The sequence below is a fragment of the Pseudorca crassidens genome, chromosome 12 (assembly GCF_039906515.1).
Source record: "Pseudorca crassidens isolate mPseCra1 chromosome 12, mPseCra1.hap1, whole genome shotgun sequence".
Taxonomy (NCBI): Eukaryota; Metazoa; Chordata; class Mammalia; order Artiodactyla; family Delphinidae; genus Pseudorca; species Pseudorca crassidens.
The window spans coordinates 77,664,440-77,687,427 of record NC_090307.1 but is presented as its reverse complement, the minus strand read 5'-3'; the positions used below and the strand labels follow the sequence as shown (position 1 = coordinate 77,687,427).

The window sequence follows — 22,988 nt, the reverse complement described above, 5'->3', positions numbered from 1 at the left end:
CCTGCTGACTCACAGCCTCACGCTTGCCCTTCCCTCCTCCTGCAATGCTGTTCCTTCAGAGTAGGCGTGTCACGGGTGGGAGTGACAGGATGGAGCGCTTCGTAATCACAGTCTCCCGAAATAACCAGGAGTGCGCTATTTTCTCTTCTTGCGTATGTGTCTCGTAAGCTCTGGATACAGAACGTGATTGGGGTCACGTCGTATGTTGTTTTGCACCTTCATTTTTCTCTTAATTTTTCTGTCACGAGCATCGTTGCACGTCTTTAAACATTCTTCGGAAACGTCATCTTTACATATTAGTGTAGCCTTTGGTGGCAGTATAACTCTCCAGATCTCTTGTTTATGAATATAGTCGGTTTTTGTCTTTTTTTCAGTTTTTTGCTGTTACGTGTAGCTCTGAATTGAATATATTTTGTGTAGATGAAAACATACTCTTATGTGTATGCTTCCTGAAGTTATGTATGTTGGGGATTTTAAATGAACGTAACATCCCTTAGGTTCAAGGGGTATTTAGGACGTTCTGAGTTTTGCTCCCATTCTGTAATTTTTGCAGTTTTAAGTTGCATTTTATTTTGAAAGTTCGCCAAGTGCTGGTTTTTGAGGAAAAAGACCACATCGCTTACGTTTGCAGCTCACAGTAATTTATTTTGAGGTTCAGATTATATGGGTGATATGATGTGGGTCAGTCTAAGTTAGGGCTCCTGGGTTTTGGTCTGTGCTTCACACTCTTTTCTCTTTAAAACAGAGGCAGGAAGCACGGCGGTCTCTCCCCTCCCTCAGCCCACCCCCCAGCAGTTGCTAAAACCCAGCACAAGCCGCCCCTTCCTGACGCTGCCCACTCAGAGACAGAACCCCCGGGTCTGGCAGGTTCTGTGCTTTAGGTCCCGGGGCTTAGGCAGATAAGGCATCATTTAACAGATTTGTTTTGGTGGCGGGGTTGCGGGGGCCCACGCAGACGGCGAGACCCCAGAAGGTGAAAAGCTGACAGAGGGAGCAGCACACGACACTTCAGCAGAGGTGGAGGAGGAAGAGAATGAGGAGAGCCTTCCCGGGTGCACGCTGTTTATCAAAAATCTCCACTTCGACACGACCGAGGAGACGCTGAAGGGGGTGAGTGACCGCTCGGCCCAGAGGGAGCGGGCGGGGGTGGGCGGGGCGGGAGACCCAGTCTGCTGATGTGGTCACTGTGTTTATCCTGCCTGGACGAGTGACTTGTGGCAGCGTGTAGATTAACAGCCAACAGCCACCGCATTGACACCTCCACCGAGCTGTCCAGTAGACATGTCACCCGGAGATCGGAGCCCTGGCCAGACCAGTCTGGGGGCTGGCAGGGGCGCCTGCATGCACTTGAAGGGGACCTGTTGGGATGCGGTGTGAGAGCTGTAGTCAGAAAACAAAGCCCCTCCCCAGATGGTGTCTGCGAGGGTAACCACCCAAAAGTAAACGCCAGCACACCCTCCTGGCCTGGTGGGAACATGCAGAAGACACAGCACTGAGTGAATCTGGAGGAGGGGCAGTCCTGCCTGGAGTCCCTGATGGGCTGAGAGTTTTGCATTCATAGGAAGGGGGTGGAGGGGAAAAGGATGGGGAACTCCAAGTACGCATTGGGAAAATGCCAAATGATGGGCGCTGGGGGGCTTCTAGAAGGAATTGGGCCAGAGATCTGGAAATGGGGATTCTAGTGCCAAAGGACTGGGGTCTGCGAGCTCCCCCACTGGACTGAGAACTGTCCACGGGGAGAGTCTCTGCTTCTGTGAACTGGGTTTGGCACAGAATAAATGCTCGATGCCTTTTTTTTTTTAATGCATGAATTGGTGACTAGCAGCCTGACAGCCATGAACTGGTTCTGGAAAGGAAGAAGGCCGTGAGGATTGAGCTGATTGGTTTCTGCAAATTCTTTTGAGCTCTGAAATCCTAGAGCTGGATTCAGGAGGGGAGACGGGGTCCACTGAGTCCTAGAGGCAGGAAGGTGGTGGATGGGTGGAAAGGAGTCCAGCCTGCTTTGGGCGGGAAAGCCCAGGGTGTCAAGGTGAAGCAGGAGATCAGAGCCTGCACGCTGGGACCCTCTGGCTAAATCTCCAGTGTGACTGTCACTTGCCAGTTAGAAAAGCCACCACGGCAGCAGAGGTGCCTGGCAAAAGCAGCAGCATTTTAAGCGCAGAGGTTCACCCTCTGGGGCAATGGGAAACCCACTCTTGGACTTTTCCTGGGCTACTTCCCGAATCCGTTTTGGTCTGGTTTGAGTTTGCTTTTACAAACAGGCACACGCTAGTAGTGTCCAAAGGCTAGATAGCTTTGAAGAGGTCAAACCAGCTTGTGGAGGGTTTGTTTTTTTATTTCTGCTGTGCTGGCCCCCCTGTATCTGGTATGGGGATGTCGTCAATGGGAACCATTTTTTTCCTGGAAGATGTGCCCAAGCTTCAGCCTAAGAGCATCCTTGGAGTTAAAGAACTCTGGAGCTGGAAGGTACAGCCAAAATGATCTAGTCCAGGTTCTTCATATTACAGATGTGGAGACTGAGGTTCAGAGAGGTCAGTTCACTGACCTAGGGTCACACAGCCCATTCGAGGCACTGTGGCGAGCAGCGTCCAGCTCACAGGGCTCCTGTTAACAGCATCCTGAGTGGAGAGTTGTGCTTAAGGGTCAGTCTGCCTGGACTTGGGTCCCAGCCTCACTCCTTACTAACAGTGTGACCCTGGGCTGGTCCTTTGGCCTTTCTGTGCCTCAGTTTCCCATTTGTAAAAAGGGGGTGTTAATAGAATCTTCTGCGGAGCTGTTTGGAAGATCTGATTAGAATGAATGAGATAATTCAAGTAAAGTGTTTGACAGTCGGAATAAGAGAGTCAGTGAATGTCAGCTGCGTGCGGTTCTTGTTTGCTGGTCGGAATCCCCCCTCCCCTCTGCTTCCCCTTCACTCAGTCGGTGAACAGTGACCCGCACCTGCCTCTCCCGGGGCCCTGTGTGTGCTGTGGAAGACACCGCAGTGAACCAGAAGGACAGGAATTCGCACTGGTCAGTTCTCAAATTCTAGCAAGAAAGACAAAAAAAGTAAAGGGAAAAATAGAGCAGAATGTGATTTTTGAAAGTTTTAAACATTAGTTGGCGTTAGGTGCAGGGGCAGTGAGAGGGTCAGGACTGGGGTCAGTGGACTCCAAGCTTCTAAGTGTAGGCCCAGCTTCCCCACTGCATGGCCCTCGGTGATTCCTTGCACTGTTCAGTGTCCCAGGTCCTTCTTGGACACTGGGAGCCAGGACCCAGCCCAGCGGCCCTTACGGGGAACCCTAAGGGAGCATCCAAGCTACTTAAAGTAGGCCATGATCCAGTGCCTCCAGATATTTTTGGGGACCCCCGAGGTGATATTAGGGCAAATGTGGGGAGCCTAGTGTCTGACCAGGACCTCCACCTGCACGGCATTTAGAACCTGGGCTCTGGCGCCTGGATCCAACTATCAGCTCCGGGGCTTCCCAGCTGTGACGCTGGGTGCGTCTCTAACCCCTTGGAGCCTCAGTTTTGTCATCTGCAAAACGTGGGTAGTAACACCTGGTAGAATCACTGCAAGGGCTGGATGAGTTCATGCAGGCGGAGGGCCCGGGCCAGGGCCCGGCCACGGAAGCGCATCCAGGGGTTAACTCTTCTCTTGCTCTCGCCCTCTCCATGCCTGCAGTTGCCTGGTCCCCTCTGTCTTTCGAGACACGCCTACGCCAGGTTGCGGGATTAGCACAGAAATTCTGATAATACCTGTCGTTCTCTTCCAGGTGTTTTCCAAAGTGGGTGTGGCGAAGAGCTGCTCCATTTCCAAGAAGAAGAACAAAGCAGGTATCTCGCAGGAGATCTCAGTTAGAAAGGAGCGATTCTGAAAGAAACAGTGTCGCTCTGGGCAGGGGCAAGGGTACCTCTCTCTTGCTTATTCTGAGGGTCTTCTTTCATTCTGAAGCATTGGCAGCCCCACGCTCTCTCGCTTGGCTGCCTAAAATGGTCCTCCTTTCTGGGTCCCTGGAGACTCCTGGTTTCCGGTGGGAGCAGCCATGCATGTCAGATTCTTCTGAATCTAGATCCTTTGCCACCCCGGACTGTCGGGTGTTTTCAGAGCAGTGCGATTAGAGGGCTGGCAGGGTTGACACTGTTCGGTGGCAGAAGCCTCTCCCTGCTCCCAGCATCTCTGTGCTCTGGAAATCTCCAGGGGAGAGTGAGAACAGACCCGTCTTGGGCTTTCCCTCTTCCCTTCCAAGAGAAGTGACCCAGATGTAGAACATCCAGAACGCTCCACTGAGTCACCAGCCACGCACCTCACTGGCCCCTGGGTGCCTGGGCCACGCAGACCCCACCCTCATCTCTCCTGTCAGCCTCAGGCGTTGCCACGAGTCCCTTGGCGTCTCTCTGTTCCTCCTCCGGCCCTGGCTTCCTGCAGGTGGTAGACGGGCCATTGCTCCTGGCTTCCTCACAGCTGTGCGCTCCCCATCCCTTCAATTTGCCGGGATTTGTAGGCATGCCACGTGGGCTGTCCCGTGGCTGTGTCCTGAGAGACTAAGGAGCTAGTGGTTACAGCACACAGCAACAAGGGGTCTGGTAGAGGGGGCCCTGGCTGGACAGGAGCCCAGGCCAGGGGTCTCCACGTCAGACCGCGACCTGGAGGGTAGGGAGGCAGAGCAGTCAGCTGGTGGAGGCGGGGGTGGGTGGCGGAGGCGGGAGAGGGCGCAGTAGCAGGTCGGGAGTGTACTGAAGAGGGAGAAGACGCGCCTAGAAAGGTGGGCTGATTCCAGGTCACAGATGGCTTGCTGCCAGGCAGAGGAGCCTTGGAGGGGCTGAAGCAGACGGGGGCATAGAATTTGGGGAGTTCCTTGTATTAGTTTGCTAGGGGTGCAAAAAGCACCACAAACCAGGTGGCTTCCACCACAGAAGTTTATTACCCCACAGTTCTGGGAGCCAGAAGTCCAGGATCAAGGTGTGGGCAGGGTTGGCTCGTTCTGAGTGCTCGTGAGGGAAGGATCTGTTCCAGCCTCTCTCCTTGGCTTATAAGTGATTGTCTTCATGTTCACATGGCATTCTCCTGTGTGCACCTGTCCTGTGTTCAGAGTTCACCACCACCCCTTTTTTTTTTTTTTTTTTTTTTTTTGCGGTACGCGGGCCTCTCACTGTTGTGGCGTCTCCCGTTGCGGAGCACAGGCTCCGGACGCGCAGGCTCAGCGGCCATGGCTCACGGGCCCAGCCACTCCGCGGCACGTGGGATCTTCCCGGACCGGGGCACGAACCCGTGTCCCCTGCATCGGCAGGCGGACTCTCAACCACTGCGCCACCAGGGAAGCCCGCCCCTTTTCCTTTTTATAAGGATACCGATCATATTGGATTAGCACTTAGCCTCGGGACCTCATTTTTGCCATGATTACCTCTGTAAAGGATCTATCTCCAAATACGGTCACATTCTGAGATGTGAGGGTTAGGACTTTAACGCACACTGGGGAGCTGGGCACAGTTCAAACCATAACATCCCTGTTCACCAGGAACCGCAGATGTAGTTTGGGCTACAGGGAAAGGCAGCTAAGCGCCGAGTGAACGACATGAAGGCTCAGTATGGGGGGGTCTGGGGACGGAGTTCAGGAAAAGAGGTGACCCCTGAAGTCTGGGGGGTGAGACAGGCTGGCAGAGGGGTCGCCAGCTCCATCCAGGGCTGTCCCTGCAGGCTGTAGTGTCACCGTGCCCCTCTGCAGTCAGACGCTCTGTGGAGCCGGCCCCTCGGCCCTCGGGAGCGCTCTTCAGCGTGCTTTAGAACGGTTATCTGATCTTTCAGTGCCACGAGCAGCTCTTGAAAGCTACACTGTCTTTTTAAAGAGCCTGTATGTGAGAGCCCTACTCTCCGGGGCTCATCCGTCACAGCTTGGGGGGAATCTAGATGGTGCCTGTTATCAGCGAGGGTCTCAGCAGGAACCAGAAAGCACGCTCAGCTGCGGTTGTCAAGGAGATGTTTGTAGTGAAGGGGCCGAGTGCCTGGGTCTGGGCTGGGCTGAGGGGACCCACGGGAATGTCGAGGCAGTGGATCCTGTGGGAGAACGCCCCTCCCCTGCAGAGCCCAGAGGCCGTGGGGAGGGAGTGGTGTGGCCAGAGCCACAGAAGAAGGGCCACCAGCAGAGCCAAGGGTGTGGGTTGGACACTGGCGCTGCCAGAACCACGCCAAAGCGGGGAGGCGATGGGGTGCGTGGAAAGAACGGGGGCCCCAACTCTACCTCCTCCACCCGCCTATGTCAAATCGGAGCTTTCCATTGGGTAAACCGAACAGGAAACCAGAAGGCCGGGGGGGCCCAAGTCGTGCTCTCTATGGGCATCAGCGTTCCAGGGCAGGAGAAGGGCAGAATGGATCTGCACAGCGTCAGTGAATCGGCAATGAACTTGACTCTCTGTAGTTGCCTTTAACACCATCTTAATGAGCTTTTTAAATACCCTACGGGCACAGACCCTCCAGCCTTGGCCCTCAGAACAGTGTTTTCACGTGTCCACTGGAAAACAAATACTGAAAGTCACCACGGGGTGGCGCTACCCATCAGCCATCAGTTCTTTCTGAACCTCCTTCCTGTCGCCCGCAGAACCAGGTCTGGGCTGTTTGTGGAATTTCTTCCTGCTTTGGGCCCTCGTTTTATAACATGTAGTTGTGAGTAGAAATGCAGACAAGCAGGGGCACAGCCTCACAAACAATACAGACAAAGATGAGGACTGCTGGGTCAACAGTGCTGAACCCTGAGCCTCGTTTGGGCCCATCAGCCTTGAGCCGGCCCTCTTTGAGTTCAACTGTAAAAAAATAGAGAGTAAAATTAGTAAATCAGCATGAACCGCGGGGGCGGAGGCATGCATCACATTTTGTGTCAAAGAGCCAGGTGTGATTAGAGACCTTATTCTTGTGTGCCCCCAGTTACGCATATTTACATTCAGGAAGCAGAGTTCTCTATAAATTTTGGAGACACCCCTGGCTATCTGAACTCTTGCTACTCACGACCCAGCAATAGGGAACCAGAGGAGTTCTAACGAGGTGGTCACAGCCTCCCTGTCCCAGCCTTATGTCTGAAACCCAGGAACCAGGTGTAACCGGGTGGTCAGAAATACTTTATAAAGAGTAAGCCTTTGGCGTGCTTGACTTTGATGCATGTGTTCGTATTATGCATTATGTATGGAAGCAGGGGACTGCCCGGGTAGAGCTTTTGCCGCTTGTCGTGGCGATGGTCACCCCTCCCTCCCAAAGGCGGAATTCTATTATGAAGTTAATTATCACGTCGATCATCTGTTAATTAATAGTCAACTGGGCCTCAGGTGTCGGCTGTATAACCTCGTTGGCTGATTCTTCAAGACGACTGGTAATAAATGGCGAGCCGGGAGCTGGGATCTTGGGGAACAAAGAGGGGCATGAAGAAATGAGAATGTCGAGGGGCCGTCCAGGGGCCCCTTGGAGCCCTTGAACCTGGTCTGGTGCACCTTCTTTGTTTTCCTCCCTGCCTGGCGCCCCCGTACGATTCCCACCTCTCTCTCTCTCAGGCGCGCTGCTGTCCATGGGGTTTGGATTCGTGGAATACAGGAAACCGGAGCAGGCCCAGAAAGCTCTCAAGCAGCTCCAGGTAAGCGGGCGTTCTCAGCCGAGGTTCCCGGGGGCACAAGGCAGGTGGTGCGGTATCCCGTCAGTCTTCGGAAATTGAGTGGGAATGCCGAGCAGCCCACATCTTCCCAGGCCCGTTGCTTTCTCCAGTTCCCTAGGGGACTGTGGCCCACGGCCTTGAACTTCCTCAGCCCCCCACAGTCACTACAAGGCATTCCTTCAGTCTGCAACTCTTGATCAAGAGCCTGGTTTGTGCCAGGCCTCAGGGAGCTGGGTGAAGCAGACCTCTGAAGAAACACGCCACGACCAGGTCATGAGAAGTGCTCGGGTGCAGATAAAGCAGACACTGTGGTGAGGGGAAGGCTGCTTTAGATCGCCTGGTCAGGAGAGGCCCTCTCTGAGGACGTGACAGTTGAGCTGACACCTAATTGACAAGAAGGAGTCAGCTACACAGAGATCTCGGAACAGCACGTGCAAAGGGCCTGGGGCAGGGACTCTGAGGCAGGAGTGAGCTTACTATGTCTGAGGAGCAGAAAGACGCCAGTGTGGCAGGGACAGGGTACAGGGTGGGAGGTATGTGGAGCTGGATCTTGCAGACCTTTTATGGACTGTGGAATTCAACATAGAGGCAGTGCGATCCCATCAGAGGGCTTGGAGCACTTTGGAGAAGGATCTGATTTCTGCTGCAGAACAGTGTCTCCAGCTGCTGTGTGGAGGGTGCATCATAGGAGGGCAGGTTGGAGACCGTTGAGTCCTCCAGGCACAGGTCAGGGTGGACGCAGTGACAGTGGGGAGAAGGGGGCTGAACGCGGAGGTGTTTGGGACACAGACTTATGTCCTGCTGAGAAAGGAGCGATGCCCTCCTGCTGGGTCGAAGTACAGGGACAGATCAGGGCCCTGGATGGCAGGAAGGGAGCTGAGGTTACAGGGAGCAGAACAGAGCCCCAAAGTGGGCCAGGCCTCAGCTTAAGACAGTGTCCTCAGGGCTTCCCTGGTGGCACAGTGGTTGAGAGCCTGCCTGCCGATGCAGGGGACACGGGTTCGTGCCCCGGTCCGGGAAGATCCCACACGCGGCGGAGCGGCTGGGCCCGTGAGCCATGGCCGCTGGGCCTGCGCGTCTGGAGCCTGTGCTCCGCAACGGGAGAGGCCACAACAGTGAGGGGCCCGCATACTGCCAAAAAAAAAGACAGTGTCCTCAGCACCTTCCCTGACACCCCACGTCCCCAGGCCCTTCGGTGGCAGGAAGGGGACAAGGAACAGTGCTTTCTCACGAGCCTCTTTCTTTCTGGAGGCCCACTTGCTCCAGAGGCTCCAGGATCCCTTTTAAACCCTATTCAGAATATACGTGTCTGTATAGGCCATCCAGGCAGCGGCAACGTAAGATGGAGTTGACCAGGGCCAAGTTGACAAGCGAGCGCGTAGCAAGCCGCACGCCCTCCCAGCTCCCATTCTCTCTGAGACGTGTGCTTGGGCCTGCACAGCTGGGCTGGATACTGGGTGAAAAGGGCACCCATACCGGCCCACCTCCCTGTGAAGCCTGGCTTTATAGGGACCCTCCAGGTGATGGAGTCTGTCCCAGTAGAGCTTGCTAGTCAAGCGAAAGGCCTTGGGGATTATAGGAAATGTGACTGGGCACTTAGCCAATATGATCGTTTTTGTAGAATTTTGATGACCCTCCCCTTGGCCCAAAGCAACTCCAGGGCTGAATTGGGTTTGGGTGCGGTGGTGGGGAGGGATGGCCTCTGGGGCCTCTGCTCTCACTTGGAAAGTCTCTCTGCTCTCCACCTCAAGTGCCCATGGGGCCACTAGCTGTAAACTAGCGACGGGGCCAGCACCACCCAGAACAGAGCCTGGGCACCTGCGCCCCTTCTACCGGGGCAGCCACTTCTTGGCCTCAGCCAGGTACTGCCTGACGGGCAGGTGGGCCCCGGCCATACCAGATCTTCTCTGGTTTTTTGTTTTGTTTGTTGTTTTTTCAAGAGACACTAGAAATCCAACTTTGTCATTAGATGCTGCGTACTCATTTAACTGGATTTCAGCTCTGCACGGCCCAGTGGTCTGTCTTTCTCTCCCATGTAATTCAGGAGCCTGTCAGAGTCTGCCTTGCACACATTAGAGTTATGTTCTGTGCCTCGCTGTGTGCTACATACGGGTGTATTGCCGCAAAGAGCTGTTTATACGAAGCTACGTGTGCTGTACTTTATGGGAGACTTTAAAGGATTTTCAAGGGTAGTTTTGCTAATACACCAGTTTTGCCTTAAGGGACCCGTGTTAAGAGCCTAGCTTTAGATGCATCTCTGCTGTGATTTAGAATTTTTTTTTTTAACGGCATACAATCCAAACCAAACTCTCTCTCTGCAAGCCAGACCAAAGGGCTTACTTTGCCTGAAAATGCTTATAAACAATGGAAAATTCCGTGCCCCTTGAATGGCTTAAAGGTCAAGGCCCACTCGTGGCTCCAGAGGACTTGGAGGGCTGGGTCTCCGTAACCACCAGCTGCTGCCCGGGCTCAGCGGGAACCACTTCCAGGAAAAGCCCTTCTCTGTCCTTGACTCCAGCGGGCTTGTCTCCTGGGAATAGTCAGTGCCCCCTCGAAGTTCTCTCTCCCCTCACTCAGCCGAAGCCCACTCCGGTGAAGGACAGGGCTATGGGTGAGTGCTTCTAAGAGGACAGAGGGACAGGCTGTGTTGTCTCATCTCTCAGGGTCACGTCGTGGACGGCCACAAGCTGGAAGTCAGGATCTCAGAACGAGCCACCAAGTGAGTCTCCCCTGCCCCCTCTTCCTTGGATTGAGTCCATCCCTTTTGTGTTGGTGCTGGTGCCCTGGATGTTGTCTCATGGTCTTTGAACATCCTCCCCGACCCAACCCCCCTCACCCTGGGACCGCTTCCTAATTAAGGAGGTGTCCCGCATGCCAGCTCTGATACCCATTTCCCTGGTAAACTGGGACCATGCCAGTCCCCGGAGTAAACGTGTTAGTACACATCTATTAAAACAAAAGGAACACAGGCAGGAGAAGCAAGCAAAACCCACTTATCTTGGTCCTATAAATAAACTCAGGGAGACTTGCAAGTTGCTGGAGCCTTGGACGAACCAGAGGCAGTGAGAAAACCTAGACGCCTCGCATTATGGGACTCTCTTTCTTGGAGCTGGACAGCAGCGCCCAGAGACGGCCTCCGCTTAATTTGAAAGAGATTCAGTAGACGTTAGAGATGGAGACAGACCACTGGACCCAATGACCAGTTTCCTAAAGTAGTGGAGGTCTCTTGGGAGTTTTAGTTTTGCCCCTACATCCTCACCCTTGCAAGTCCTAATTGAACTAATACACTGGAGGTGCTTTGAACAGTGCCCGGCATGTAACGCGTACCTGGGGTCAGCCGTTATCATTGTTGTCATTGTCAGTCCCATCTGTCCGCCTCAGGTGATGAAGTGACTGCCTCTAACAATCCTTGGGCTGGTTTAAGATATTTATTCGATGGTTTTCAGGAAGTCGGTCATTTGTTGTGGTCATTGAGCAGATCAGCCGCCAGTGAGCTGACCTGAAGCTGCCGCTGTCTCTTCCTTCTCTCTCTGTTCTTTAATGCTCCCTGTGAAGCCAGCCTTGGCCACCTCTGGTGGTGTCCACCCATCCCAGGCCATCCCGTGCTGAGCATCCTTAGCCAGAAGAAGGCTTGGTGTGGGAGCCCCCAGAAGCTAACGGGGGTTCTTGAGCCATGAATTAAGAGTGGGGGGGGGGGGTTTCAAGCTTTGTGCCCTGCAGCTTTGGGTTCTAATCCAGAGGCTGTGTGACCTTGGGCGGGTGATTTTGCCCGTAAAGTAAAATGTGGAAACTGGAGGTTGTGCATGAAGCGTCTAGCACGTGGCCAGCACGTGATCACTCAGCCAGTGGCGCCCGTCTCTCTCTTCTCAGTCCCCTGACTCCAGGGAGTCAGGCTGAAGTCACCTTGCAGGCTCTCAATTCCTAGGCAGTGTTCATTTAGTCTGTCTTTTATTCAACAAAAAATTACAGAAAGCCTCCTGGGCACCAGACACTCTTCCCAGGAGCTGGGGAGGGAGATTCCTCATGGGGTTTACATTCTAGGGCAGTGCTATTTGATAGAAGTTTCTGCGATGATAAAAACATCCTATAATGTTCTACATCTGCACTGCCCAGCGTGGTAGTCACTTGCCACACATGGCATTTGAGCTCTTGAAACGTGGCAACTACCACTGTGTTAATTATCTATTGCTACATAATCAAGTATCCCAAAACTTAACAGCTTAAAACAGCAGACGTTTATTATCTCACAGTTCCTGAGGGTCAGGAATTCAGGAGCAGCTTAGCTGGGAAGTTCCGTCTTGGCATCTCTTATGAGGTTGCAGTCAAGACGTTGGCCGGGGCTGCAGTCTCATCTGAAGACTCCCCTGGGGTTGGTGGCTTCACTTGCAAAATGGCACATTCACATGGCTGTTGGCAGGAGGCCACAGTTCCTCACCATGTTGGCCTCTCCCTAGGCTTGCACAAGTGTCCTTACAGCCTGGCAGCTGGTTTCCCCCAGAGCGAGTGATCCAAGAGAGAATAGGGAGGAAGCGGCAGCGTCTTTTATGACCTAGGCTCAGAGCAGGAGAGGAGTACACAAGGAGCATGAATACCAAGAGGCAGAGACCATTGGGAACCATCTTGGAGGCTGGCTAGCCCAGCAACCGAGGAGTTGAATTTTTAATTTTGTGTCATTTTAATATCGATTTAACTGTTAGCCACGTGCAGCTGGTGGCTGCCGTGTTGGACAGCATAGCCCTAGAGGACAGACCGTGAAGAGAAACATGACTGAATATGTAATGTGCTCTTGGACAGTGATGAGTGCCAGGAACATCGAGCCGGGCTGGGAGTGGGAGCGGGCTGCTATTTTAGTGGAGACAGTTAGGGAGGAGGTGACCCGGAGCAGACTTAAAGGAAGTGAGTCATAACCGTCCTCATAATCACAGCTACCGTTTATGGAACACTTACCCTGTGCTAGGCACAGTGCAGAGTGTTTTGACGTGTCCTTCATTAAATCCTCAAACAATCCGATGAGGTTGGCACTATTATTAGGCCTGTTTTACAGTTGAGAGGCCAAGTAATAACTTGTCCAAGATCACACAGATCCTTAGTGGCCAACGGGGCATTCACACCCAGATTGTCAACTCATGGCTGTGCTCGTGACCCTCCCCTGCGTCCGTGGAGTGGAGGGTTTCCCTGGAAGAGCAGGGGGACAGGTTCGGGATGGCCTTGAACCTCAGGTGGAGAGAGTTCGTCTCACAGCCCTGACCCACCTCCATGGTTAGAAACTGCTCCAGGCCCCTGGATTCTGCGCTTCGGGTTCATGAGGAAATGTCTCCAACAAGACCTTGGGACCAGCCGGCGTCTTTCTGGGCATCTGCAAAGAAAGAGACAGAGGAGACTGGGTTTAGGGAGAGGCTGCCCCCACCCCCCCATCGGAGTTCTTTCCTCAAGTCCCTGCTGGTCCCTGAGTGTCTCAGATGAAGGGCAGCAGACACCCCAGGGTAGGATGTGCCGACTGGACATCCACAGCTGCTGGGGGGAGAAGATAATTAGGCTGCGTGCCACCCAGGGGAGCCCGCCTCCTTCCCCTTTCCTCTCAGCCGTGTCCACGCAGAGTCCTCGAGTCCCTCACCTGAACAGAGGACAGGAGCGTCGGTGCTGGTGGGGGGAGGGGCCGGTGGAGTCAGCAGAGGGCAGCAGCTGCTGAGGCCCCAAATAACTTGGAGCCTTTCCGCCGACCCTCCAGGCCAGCCCTGACGTCCGCTCGGAGGAAACAGGAGCCCAGAAAGCAGACAACCTCCAAGATCCTGGTGCGGAACATCCCCTTCCAGGCTGACAGCCGTGAGATCCGCGAGCTCTTCAGGTGAGAGGCGCTGGTCCGGTCCGCGGGGCCGTCATGTCGGGGGGAGCTGCTGAGCCTTCGGGTCCTCGATGGTCTGCTGAAGGCCAGTGCGGTGGCCTCTCAGAGGTCATCTTCTGGCTGCCTTTGATGTATCTCCCTTAATCTCAGACATTGCTCTCCAGACCGCTGGGCAGAAACATGTCCAAACAGGGCAGTCAGTCTTCTTCATCCCCACCAGCGACCTGCAGGAGGGGCAGGGAGCCAGGCGGCTGACGCCCAGCTCTGCCCATGATCTGCCTGAAATCCTGCCGCCCAAGTCATCCTTTGCTTTAAGCCAGTGGCCCACTACCTTCTCTGCACCTTTGAATCACCTGGTGACTTTTATAAATACACCTTTGCTCAGGCTCTGCCCCCAGAAAGTTGCATTCAGTTGATCGGGGTGGAGCCCAGATGTTGGTATTCGGATCAGAGCGCCCCAGGGGATTCTGGTATCCAGCCAGGGTTGGGCAGCACACTGGTCTGCACTGCTGTCTATGGAAAGCCCGCTTTGAAATGAGGGGGGACCACCTGCCTAAATAATGCAGTCCACCAGCAGATGCTACAGCACAGGAGTCAAAACTCAGATCTCTTGGGGGCCAGGCAGCGAACAGCCTGGCAGAGCAGACTGGGTGGGAACTGACGGACTGGAGGGCCAGCGGTGATGCTGGGCAGGGACGCAGATGTCGTAGGACCAGTTCTTCCGCGTTTTGAAAGAGAAACTGGCAATCTGGATTCTTGAGTTGGCAACTAATTCACTTTCTAAGAACACTGTGGGACGACGCCTACCTGAGGGCCGGCTGTAACCCAGGCCACGAGCCTGCAACCCCCGTGCCAGTACATTACACTGTTGGGTTTTCCAGGTAAGTCAGGCACCACCCAGCACCAAGCCTTGGATGAAACGTCTTCAGAGAGAGGGCATAAGGGGGAGACGTTTATAAAGCCGGGGCACTGTCCAGGCGTGTGCTGTGTGGCACGGAGAGCAGACCCTTCTGGCTGTCAGAACCTAAGGCAGATGCCATCGGCCCCAACCAAGCAGATCACGGAAGCTCGGCTGCAGTCTGAGAGTACTCTGGGGACCTGCGGCTCTGCGGCCTGCATAGGGGTGAACACTCAGGATCCTGTGTGCTAGACCTTGTTTGTTTAACCTGCGTTTGTCCGGTTCTGGCGTGAGGGCCAGGAAAGCTAAACCCCGATTGGGGTTTCCCAGTTAGCATCTTGCCAGGTCAGCTGTGGGCACAAAATGTTAAGTCCTAGCTTTTGGAGACTGGAAAGTGTGTATTATCTTTGTGTGGAGTCTACCCTCTTTGCTCCTACTCCGTGGCGTGAAGAATGGGGAACCCCTTGAAGGGTCTGCTTTAAAAATCCCTGTCGTCTTCCCCCCCACTCTAAATCATACACTGGCACACAGTTCATTAACAGACATTAGCCCAGTGCTGATGCAAAGACGGGAACCCTGTCGATTTCTTAGTAGCGGGGTCTTATCTATGATCCCAGGGTCCCCTGCGTGGTAGTAACAGCCTGGTAAGGTGGGGTCACCATCTGCAGGAGGCTGTTTTCCATCTCCCAGCATCTGGGGGGACGAGTCAAGAGGAGTGGGTCGCCGTCACGAGAAGGTATGTATCCCGAGCCCCACACGGCCGCTGGTTTCAACCATGCTTCTGCTTTTTAAAGAGTCCAGTTTAAGAACTGCCAGATCAGAACGGGATGGCTCTGAGCAGCACGCGTTGATCAGGGAACAGCATCCTGCTGAAATGACAGCTCACTTGGTTCCGCAGCCTGTTGAGGATGACACTTATCCAGGGAAACAAAAGCCCGCAAGGGGAAGGGAAAAGCGCTTTGTCTGATCTCACGTTTTATGTTTATTTTGAGAAGACAGGGAATTAGTGTTCCCCGAACATCATTACATGTGGTGTCCCTTCCTGCCATTGTTCTGGTGGTAGTTTTCATCAACCCCTGGAAATCCAGAGCCTGCTTGGAGCCTGGCTTTGTTGTGTGTTCTGGCCGGGGGTTTGAGGCCGCTCCGAGCGCGGGCAGCAGGGGTCGCTGTGAACCTTCTCTGGGAGACGAGCTCTGCCAGGAAAGCACACAGACCCAGTTTCAGACAAAGCCAGTGGCCAGCAAAGGTCAGAGCCAGGGGAAGATGTCAGGGTTTAGGGGAACCAGTCCGGTCCATTTTGCCAGGCAGTTTTCATGGAGTTATCCTACCAGGCATAATCAAAATCACCAGCTCAGTGTGTGTTGGGCTCTGCTACATGCCTTCCTATGCTGTATCTTTTATTAAGCAGCAGAGCAGCGCTGCGGAGGAGGGATGCTGTTATCCCTTAGTGGAACCACCATCCCGCACGTGTGTCGTTTGTACCAGGCACTGTGCTAGGCGCCCGGCACGTAGCCATTTCAGGAGAGACAGGCTCCTCTCTCAAGGAATTCACTGTTTGTGAAGGACCAGGAAGGAAAGCGACAGTGACAGTCGCACAGTGACACACCCGGGGTGTGAGGGCATGAGTGCAGCGCCGTGGGAGGGCATGGTCTGGTTCTTGAGGCAGCCCGCTGGGGTACAGCAGCTCACCCGCCCTCCGCAGCCGCTGGGGGCCCTGCCCGAGCGCTGGGGGCAGCCGTTTCTCAGCCGAGGCAGTGTTTGCCTGGGCCTTTCCTGGGGGCCACCAGCCTTCCACCCAGGCCTCACTGCACCACACCCCAACCCCTTAAACCCAGCCCGACGGGTGCCAAGAGGCCCTGCAGATCCATGCCTCTGCGGGATCGTCCTCTGGGACAGTTCGAGGCTCGCCCTTTAGAAGAGTCAGAGAGTAGACACAGCAGTGAATTAGGAGACAGCAGTTCTCTCTCTGCTGCCCCCTCTCTGGGCCTCAGTTTCCCCTGGCATAAAATAGTAGCCATAATACTGGTGATGACGTGTGCTGCGAATCTCAGTAACGAGGCTAGTGTTTGTCATTATCAATGAGGTAGATTTTTTGAGCGCGACCTCTGTGTGGGCTGAAGCGCTTCGCCTGATTACAGCCCCGCGGAGCGGTTGTCATCGGCTCCATTTCCCAGTGAAGAGACCAGCTCCAGAGCCCGAATTCCTACCCACTGGGTTGTCAGGTGGCTCGGGCTGGCACCCGGCTCCCTCACCATGCGGCTGCCTCCAGAGCTGTTAAAGGATTAAGTGAGATTATGCATGTGGGGCACTTAGTACAGCACCTGGTGTGGAGTGGGTAGTTACCTAGCATTAGCTGTGGTTATTAAACAGCACAAAGCCAGCGGCTCCAGGCTTTGAACCCAGGGCAGGTCTGACTCTAGACAGAGCCCGTGTCACAGTAGTGCTGACTCCTTGGAAGTTCTCCGCAGCATATCCTTTTTTTTTTTTTCCTCTTTTCCCTAATTATCTCCCTCCCTCCCAGCTCCCCGCGCCCTCCACTGTAGTGCTGTCCCCCTGCAGCTAGGTTCTGGGGCAGAGAGGGTCAGTAAGGAATGTGAGACCCAGGGCAAGGCCGAGCTGCTCCTCCTCAAGCCCTGAAAGGACATGTACAGGACAAACCGGGGTTCCCCAGACTGCGCAGGGCACACACGGATGCAGGGAGCCAACTCCTCAACCCACAACCAGAGCAAGGATGGGATGGTCCTCGGCTCACCCAGCAGGTGCCCACAGCCTTAAGTCAGTATCGATTCCAGAAGAAGATGTAAAGTGGGCATCCCCCTGCTCTCTGGTTGACTGTGGGTTAGGTGTGCGCATGTGCATGCCTGTGCTAAGTGGTTTTGCTCAGTTGTTTTTTGTTTCACATCTTTTTTTTTTTTTTTTTTTTTTTTTTTTGCGGTACGCGGGCCTCTCACTGTTGTGGCCTCTCCCGTTGCGGAGCACAGGCTCCGGACGTGCAGGCTCAGCGGCCATGGCTCACGGGCCCAGCCGCTCCGCGGCATGTGGGATCTTCCCGGACCGGGGCACGAACCCGCGTCCCCTGCATCGGCAGGCGGACTCTCAACCACTGCGCCACCAGGGAAGCCCTATGTTTCATATCTTTATTGGAGTATAATTGCTGTACAACGTTGTGTTAGTTTCTGCTGTATAACAAAGTGAATCAGCTATATGTATACATATATCCCCATATTCCCTCCCTCTTGCGCCTCCCTTCCACCCTCCCTAAGCTGTTTTTTCATTCTTTTCCCGCCTCCATCCGAAAGGCTGGGTTTGAAAGACCCCAGGGCAGAGATATGGTTCAGAGAACAGACCCGCAGATGCTTCCACGGAGCCTCAGTCCGTTCGCTCAGTGGAAGCCTCTATACTTAGGGCCTCCCATCCTGACGCACAAGCGCGTGTGTGCAGAGCCAAAGCATCTGATGGAAGGGTCTCATTCCCACCCACATTTCAAGTGATGGCCCTGAGATAGCAAAGACCCCTTGGGAACCAGGTGGCTAGTGCCCGCGAGCACTTAGGAGGCCTCGGACACTGAGCTGGCCACATCCTGGGCACTCATGGTATCAGTGTATCTTCAGAACAGCCCAGCCTAGTGGAACTATCGTTGTGTCTATTTTCTAGATGAGGACACTGAGGCGCAGAGAGGTCAAGGGGCTATTGCTAGAAGGACCCTCAACTTGCCCATTTCTTTTGTACTCCAGGGGCAGCCTTGATTTGAGGCACCTGGTTTCTGGAAGGCAGTGATCTTCCAAGAAAGAGGTTCTCCAGACAGGGCCAGCCTCGTGAACATCTGACCTGCATAGTCCCGCAAGGCCTCACACTTGGTTTCATGCTCTCCTGTCGCCATCCTGCAATTCTTAATTTTCCAACAAGGGGCCCTCAATTCTCATTTTACACTGGGCCCAGCAAACTATGCAGCCAATCCTGCCTGCAAACCAGTGGAAAGATCGGATTCGGAGCAGAGTATAGTTTGGCAGTCAGCCAGCCTCAGTTTCCTCATCTGCAGGAGGGGATTGACAGTCATGCCCACTTATCCTCCCTCCCCAGGCAGTGAAAGGCTCACCTGAGAAGCAAGTGCTGCCGTTGATTCAGTGCCTCTCTCCTCACTGCCTCTCTCCTTATAGCAAAGGTTGCAAATTAGCAGGGTAGATGCGGCCCCTGGCGTGGCTTACTTGGGCCCACACAGTGTCGGGGACAGGGGGTGGGGACGAGTTGGTGTCCCATATTTGCAAAGCGTGGGGTTTCACATCCAAGCCTGGTTTCTGACCTGGGAAGAAACATGGAAAGGTCTGAGTCCATCAGGCCCGGGTTCCTCTGTGGCCTTGACTGTTGCTCTATGTAGTGGCTGCTCACACCTGCTCTTGAGCTTCCCACCTGGCCCACTTCACTCTTTCTTACCCACCAGCCTGGTAGACACAGTTTATGATTCCTGGCTGAGCGTCACAGCAGATATGGGGACTAGACAGCCCCTCTCCGGCCCCTCCCCCTCCTCCGACTTCACTTACAAGTGCCCCGAGTAATGTATCGCATTCAGCGATCCTGCCCCTTAAAGGCTGGCCTCGATTTGAAAAATGTCCACAGCACAGAGGCATCCTTCTTAGGTGATGATTATGGTATAGCTTAAGTCTACAGTGCAATCAGATAAGGACATGCAGCTTGGGTCCAGCCCGCCTGGGTTCATGTCCCACCTCCACCACTTCCTAGCTGTGTGACCTTGGGCAAGTCACTTACCCTCTCTGTGTCTCTGTTTCTTCATCTGGAAAATGGGCATAGACCTCCAAATGACATATAACCTCAGCAGGCAGTTATAAAGATTGATTTGGGGAACAGTTCCTGGCACAGAGCAAGCAGAGTTAGCTAGAATTCTTGCTGTTGAGAATGAGGCCTTCAGCTTACCCTTCCACTGGCTCACTCCCGACTCCCCAGCCAGGGTAGCTTGGCCTGTCCTCTTTTCCCACGGCCCCCATTCCCATTCCACCCAGCCCACCTCACAGCTCCCCTTGGAGTGCTATCCATGTGGCTGTTTCGTGTCCTTCACTCCCCACCCCCAGACACGCTGTCTGGTTTGCTGCAGTGGCCACAGGCCCCTGGTACGTAGATGGTTCTCAGTAAATGTTTGCTGATCACGTAGATTTAACTGTGCAAAGCCTTGCCCTGTGGAATCTGATAAAGATAGGGCGTGTGAGACACAGAGAGGTTAAGGAGTTTGCCCAGGGTCACACAGCTCTGAAGCGGCACAGCCAGCTCTTTCTCACTCTGGAGCCCCCTCACCCCCACCCCTGGGGTACTGTCCCTGGAGGTCACGCCGCCATCTCTGGCAGGCTAGGCCTTCGGCTGCAGGCTACAGATGGAGAGCTTTTCATCTGAGCCTTTTTCCCCCCTTCCTCAGAGGTGTGAACCACCTGCCGGGGGTGTGAATGGGTGAGCTCACAACAGGTGTCTGGAGGCCTTAATTACTGGGTTTGCATCTCCTTTCCGCGGTGCACCTGTTGTGCCCACTTTGTGGGCAGCGTCCGTCCGTCCCAGGCCTCCTTTCCTCCTCATTTCCTCTCGCAGTGACCGTGACCGTGGAGGAAGGGCTGAAGACAGCTTGCCTGCCGAGTTCCTCTCACGTGCTCCCCCCTTGTCCCCCGACCAGTGGCAGGGTCACTGCCCGTTTAACTCCTGGTTGTCAGCAGCACTTTTCCAAAAGCTGCAAAGCCCTGTAACGTGCTCTCCGCAGCCCTGTAACCTGCACGGGGCCACTTCCCGTTCATTAGGGAGAAGCTCTGCAAAAAACAGGCTCGGGCAGTTCACAAGAGCCAGCCTGGACCATTCCAGAAGGGGGGGTTGGGGTGGGGGGTGGCGGAGAAAACCCTCAGCCAGGTTCTGAAAGGGGGCTGGGGTAAGGAGGGCGCAGCTGTCCCCAGGTGCCTCCGCACCCCCGCTCATCTCCCGCCAGGTGTACCCCCGCAGAGCGACCCTCAGAAGAAGGCAGTGCATCCACTGATCAGACCCAGCCACGCTCACTCATTGTGATCAGACCCAGCCGCGCTCACTCATTGTGATCAGACCCAGCCGCGCTCGCTCATTGTCCTGCTGTCCCTGGCTGCTTTTAGGCTGCAGCAGCAGAGCTGGGTAGTTGTGACAAAGACCAGACGACCCACAAGGTTATAAAATACTATCTGGCCCTTTATGGGGGAAAGTTTGCTGACCCCTGGACTGAATTAAACCCAGGCAGCGCCTGCAGGGAGATGGGACATGCCCTAGGGGTTTCGGTTCTGTCTTCTAGTTTTAATTACACGCATAAGGTATTTTTTTCTTCCCCTGTTTATGAAACATACAGACATTACAGGTAAAGCTATAGCCCCACTGACCCTGCTGAAGATAAGGTCTCAGCTCAGAGAATTTCTATGTTCCTTTCTGCAAACCGCGTCCCCACTCGTTTTTCTCGTCAGTGGTATCCCTGCTCCTCTGACTTTGCTGGGGTTGTTTTTGGTTTGTTTTGTTGTAGGACTGTTTTTTTTTACAAGTAGTTTTAGGTTTACAGCAAAATTGAGAGGAAGGTATAGAGATTTCCTACGTGCCTCCTTGCCCCCGTGTGTACGTAGCCTCCCTGACTATCAATCAGCATCCCCACCAGAGTGGGACATTTGGACTCAGTGAATGTGTAGTTTGCAGCATTTTGTCTTTTTTGAATAACATATGCTCCTGGGAACATTCTTATGTGTGTCTGTTGGTGGCCATGTGCATGCTTTTCTATAGGGTGTACCTGTAGGAGTGGAATTGCTGGGTCATGGGGTGTGCGTATTTCAGCTTCAGTAAATATTGCCAAGCAGGTTTCCAAAGTAGTTGTATCAGTTTGCCCTTCCTCCATGAGTGTTCTGGTTGCCCCCTGTCCTCGCCAGCACTTGGTAGTGTATGTCTTTCTCTTTCTAGGCGTGTCTGGTGAGTATACAGTGGCATCATCATGTAATATTAATTTGTGCTTCCCTGATGGCTAAGGAAATCAAATGCTTTTGCATACATTTATCATGATTTGGCTATACTCTTGTAGAATGCCTATTCAAGTCTTTTGCCCATATTTTAAAATGGGATTGTCTTTTTTTCTTATTAATTTTCTTAATTACTTTTTATATAATTTTATATATTCTGGGTTCAAGTCCTTTGGTGGATATATGATTGCATCCCCTCCCTCTCCCATTCTGTGGGTAGCTTAGTGGTGTCCTTGGATGAACCGAGTCTCTTAATTTTAAATATTGTCAAGTTGTCATTTTTTCGCTTCCTGGTTAGAACCTCTTGTGTGCTATTTGAGAAATCTTTGCCTCCTCCAAGCTCATGAAGACAGTCTCCTATGTTTTCCTCTAAAATCTTTGACCTTTCACAGGTAGGTATGTAATCCATCTGGAATTGATTTCTGTGTACGGCGTGAGGTAGAGATCAAGGGACATTTATTTCCCCACATGGAGATTCAGTTGGTCCAACATCATTTATTGCAAAGACCATTCTTTCCCCTCTGCTCTGCAGTATTGATTTTGTCATAAATCAGGTGACTGTGTGTGCGAGGGTCTGTTTCTGGACTCTCTAATCTGTTCCACGGGTCTGTTTGTCTACCCTTGTGCTAATACGCACTGTCTTAATTACTGTGGCTTTGTAATAGCTTGCTCTGGGGTGTCTTTGTTCTTCAAGACTGCCTCGGCTCTTCTCGGCCCTGTGCTCATCAGGTCTGTGGGTTTTATTCCTCAGCAGCTGGAGGTTCTGAGCAGAGGGAGTGGTGGGATCTGACTTCCATCTGTGAAATACCTCGTGAGGAGACCCGAAGGGAGGTTTTTGCAGTCCCCTGGGCCAGAGGTGATCGTGGCTTGGACCAGGTGTCAGCCGTGGCAGTGGGATGCCAGATCGGTGCCGGGGGGTGCGTTTTCAGAGTCCTGCTGATGGCTTTCATGAGGACCGTGATGCAAACAGGAGTCAAGAATGACCCCTATATTTAGGTCCTAAGCAACGAGCTGGATGATCTGGGGCCAGGGCAGTCCGGGGAGGCGTCAGCTCCACTCTGCACGCCCACCCTTTCCTCAGCCTCGATGCATCGCACATAACAGGGGCCACAGCGTGGTGCCAGAGTTGCACTTCTCAGCTGATCTGCCCACGTGTGTGCATGTGTTTGGGGGTTCGGCAACACCTCCGGTTCAGGGCCGCCCGTTAGCTGCGTGGATGTCAGCCGTAGCAGCGGCGTCGCTCTGTCGGTATCCCTCATGGGCGTGTTCTCTGCCGTTAGGGGGAGGACTGTTGACAGTACTCCGGATGTTTGCACAGCCCTTACCAGCGGGCCCTGCCGGGGCCTGAAGTGCCTTTGTGCTCATGATTTCATTTGTTTCTTCCCCCGCAAGCCTGGGGAACAGCCGCTGATGAGGCAGATGGCTGCACAGCCATAAAACCCCGAGCAAGTGGCAGAGTCGGATTCATGCTCCCAGTCACTCCCTTTCTCTGCTGCTGTTCCCGTGGCAGATTCAAGGGATAGAGACGTGCCTTTTCTCACGTATCCACGTAGCTCATATCTATTAAGTCCTTGGAATATGCCTGTGATTTTCCATGTCTATGATGCTTCTCAAGACCGATCTTTAAA

General features: G+C 53.8%; 1 protein-coding gene across 6 annotated transcripts in view; it reads left to right on the top strand.

The window, feature by feature from the left end:
* RBM19 (RNA binding motif protein 19) overlaps window positions 1-22,988 on the top strand; it is a 131,617-nt gene that overhangs the window by 29,504 nt on the left and 79,125 nt on the right. For all 6 annotated transcript variants that reach the window (XR_010933309.1, XR_010933308.1, XM_067700694.1 and 3 more), the window contains exons 17-21: window positions 956-1,110; window positions 3,756-3,816; window positions 7,516-7,595; window positions 10,277-10,332; window positions 13,342-13,458. Coding sequence is in view for 4 of the 6 variants with exons in the window: in XM_067700694.1 (XP_067556795.1) it covers window positions 956-1,110; window positions 3,756-3,816; window positions 7,516-7,595; window positions 10,277-10,332; window positions 13,342-13,458 (469 nt within the window). In the remaining 2 variants the exon portion in view is untranslated. The remainder of the gene's footprint in view (window positions 1-955; window positions 1,111-3,755; window positions 3,817-7,515; window positions 7,596-10,276; window positions 10,333-13,341; window positions 13,459-22,988) is intronic.